At 48.6% G+C, this 3,307-nt stretch overlaps 1 protein-coding gene across 1 annotated transcript; it reads right to left on the bottom strand.

Moving 5' to 3' along the window:
* Positions 1 to 352: 352 nt before the first annotated feature.
* On the bottom strand, positions 353 to 1,339 carry VFPPC_18656 (transposase-like protein; the record flags this gene model as incomplete). Its single annotated transcript, XM_022430234.1, has 3 exons — positions 353 to 452; positions 500 to 941; positions 988 to 1,339. The coding sequence occupies 3 exons, from the start codon at positions 1,337 to 1,339 to the stop codon at positions 353 to 355; spliced, it is 894 nt and encodes a 297-aa protein (XP_022284773.1).
* Between the last annotated feature and the right edge of the window lie 1,968 nt (positions 1,340 to 3,307).

The raw sequence follows: 3,307 nt of genomic DNA, 5'->3' as shown, positions 1-3,307 counted from the left end.
TGCAAACACGGCAACTTACCTCATTGTCTTGAGGATGAGGCGCTTCTTACAGAAGACGACTGGAAAACTATTGGGTGCTATCACGACCTCCCGCGGCATTGCGAGACATGTGTTAAGAATTTAGAGGGGGATGGAAAGCAACGGACTCGCAAGGGAGGAAAAGAGGCAGCGTATGTACTAATGCGGGATATCTGCCCTGCATATAAGTGACTGATGGGACATTTAGAAGACGCGAAGGTGTCTGCAGACCAGCTGCCAGAATCTGCTCACCTTAGAACAAACATCAACCTCGCATGGGCAAAGTTGAACAAATACTACGTCGCCATTGACGAGTCGCCTGCATATTACGCTGCTACTGTTCTTCATCCAATCCGTTCTTCTTTCGTTTCGATGCCTCATGCCTTACGTCTGAAACAACAGCTTCAATATAAGGCCGTAGTTTGATGGCGCGGCTCATCATGTAAAATTGGGAGAGCCATCGGGTATTGTTATCAATAGCGACATCCAGGGAACCGGGCCAACTCTTCTCGCCGTCCTGTGTCTGGGCTTCCCGGAGCATCTCAGTAACTCTATGGACCGATGAATCCAGATAACTAAGTTGTGAAGCTTTCCCATTGGGCCACTTCTCAGCCATGCATCATAGGCTTCGGCATCGATGTCATCCTCCGCTGCATCGCTTACATCGTCTTTGCCGAGCAGCATCGCCCTTGCAACCAAGTGAACAACATGCCCGAAACATCGAACCCTGCGCTTCATGGGATCCTGCAGCTCGTAGTATTGGCCCAGATACACCATTGCGTTATCATTATTCGAGGCATTATCAAGGGTAAAATACCCAATTTTGTCCTTGCTCAGCTCGAACGACTCCAAAATTTCACGGACGCTTTCCGCAATATTCTCGCCGGTGTGACGATCAGTAAGATTGGGGAGTCCAAACACTACTTTCTGCGGGCCGAAAATTTTTGTCAAGAAAAAAGGCTACTACGCCGAATAATGGATGCCGATTGCGGGATGTCCAACCGTCAAAAGCGCTATCCATATCGCTTGGACTTTGCCGCAAGACGCTAATGACATGGAGGCGGAAGAATTGATACTCCTCTGTTATTCGTCGTCGAATTGCATCATGAGATAGATTGGCATTTGTGATACTGACAACGGGATTAAGATAATCAAAAATATCGCGAAGTGGTCCACTTTCTGCAACCATGAATGGCTGATTTGTCTCAACTATCCATTTGACGAGCTTACGCTGAAACACATCCTTGTCGAACTGCTTCTTCAAGCCCTCGAGCAATTGTACGTCTGCGACTGCTGTTTCACCCCTTTTCTGACAAAGCATCTGTATGATTGTCCTCTTCCTGGATTGTTTTGGTTGGGCTTTCCCGCCATAGATATTGTGCTGATTATTGAGATGAGATTCGATATTTGTGGTCGCTGACGCCAGTAACTTTCGGGTGTTTCTTCCGTAGGCATTCGTAACATACCCATCTGTGCCGAGTTTCATCCTTGACCTCCTTGTGGGTCGTAGTTCTCCCGATCGGGAATGACTTGACTGTGCTGATACGCTCGACGGAACCGGGGATGACGCAATAGAAGGCATTCCTTTCAGTCAGAAAGGCTCATCGAGGAGGCTTGGAGAGGATCCTGCCTCTTCAACCGAAGCCAACATCATCGGCTGTTCCGACATTTTGAACGCTTTACATTGTGCATTTTCAAGGTTTGCACAAACCCAAAGGGGGTGGCATAGAAGATCAGAGACGCTGGTGTTGTTTCTGAACTTTGCTTTTGTCGGGCAACCGCAAGAAGTATTGGGCTATCAGAGAGCTCTGCCCCACATCTCATTTCATTTCATTAATATCATTTCATTGCTGGGCTTCCCGATGGAATGATCACTATCAATCATTCTTCATTATGTCAATCACTAATAATGAATGATGCGCCACCCTGATTGAACATTAGAACAGAATCACATTATGAGTCTGGCTGGAGGAGGATATAAATCCTATCTTATTGTCGCAGACCACTTCGTAAAAGCGAGACGCGTAGGGGACACATGCTCACGAATGTGTAAACAATGCCGTTAGAATTTATAGTTGAAATCGCCAATAAGGCTATCGTTAAACGCACAGAGCTAACCTGTGCCATTTCGCTGGTCTTGCTCGCTACGGAGAGCTGTAGCGTATGCGGTCCATGGCCTGCCGAGCTCTAATTTGGACTCTTTTCCATTGCCAGCAGTATCTGCATCAATGCTGCCGAGTTTTAGTGGAGTCACCGTGCCGGAGGCGTCCCGAGGTCGAAGAAGTGGCGAAACAGGACAGCTTCGAAGCCGTCCGTGTGCGCTTTGAGGATTCACGTCGACCCCACGCAATGTTCCCGCACAAGGATTGGGAGCCATTTTCCTAGGCGCCTCAAGGGCAATGGTGGTTTGTTGCGTAGCCAGGCACTGTGGCTTCCTGCGCTCTTTCTCATCCTCGAGAGCCCAGAGTGCATCTGCCAAGCAAGAGACCTGCGAGTCGACGGTAGCCGAGCTACCTAGAGCAGCGCACGCAAACTGGATTGTTTTCTTGCAATTACGCACGCGGTGGCGTTTCTCATATATTGGAGGGTAATATTTGCCTGTGGGCAATGGCGGTTCGTTGTACTCAGACGATGCCATGAACCACGTGGCGTGTTTAGATCGGGTGGAAAATGCTGCAGCTACAGGGCGGAAGAACACTCGGCGAATATTAATTTGAACTAGAAAAGAGTAGTTAGATAGATTATCGCATGGGTTTCAGCCGCAATAATGACGTTGTCGAGGAAGTCAGTCACGTGGTCAAACAAAGCGAGCGTAATTAGCGTGACTGACAGAGTCGGGGTGTATCGAACATGAAGCTCACTTGTACTGCATGCATCCACGAAATGTGACGGGGCCTTCGAGTTTCTGGACCTTTGTTACAGTCAGCATTCTCTTGTTTGTTTGTTTCTTTTCTCCTTTTCCACTTAGGTTGTACTCTCAGTCGATTCCCTCTTAGCACTTCAGGGTTCCTTTCAACTTCACGTGATGCACCCATCCCATATAACTGTCGTCTATTCGTCCCAACCCCAAACAAGCTCCCAATTCATTCTGGCGCAGTTTATGGCCAGATCAACGTAAGGCGAAGGTAGTTAGGTTTAGACTTAGAGTGGTGCTGTCTTGTGCAGCGACCCGCCCGTAACGCCACCTTGATTGCGGAGTCGGAGTGTTTCCTCCTGGAAACGAGGCCAACCCCTGCAAGGACCATAACGGGCAAGCAAGCTTGCACCAAGCTCTTGGCTAGCAGCATGT

Source organism: Pochonia chlamydosporia (assembly GCF_001653235.2).
Source record: "Pochonia chlamydosporia 170 chromosome Unknown PCv3seq00046, whole genome shotgun sequence".
Taxonomy (NCBI): Eukaryota; Fungi; Ascomycota; class Sordariomycetes; order Hypocreales; family Clavicipitaceae; genus Pochonia; species Pochonia chlamydosporia.
Note: the sequence above shows the minus strand (reverse complement) of the source record. Positions and strands in the feature narration are given on the sequence as shown.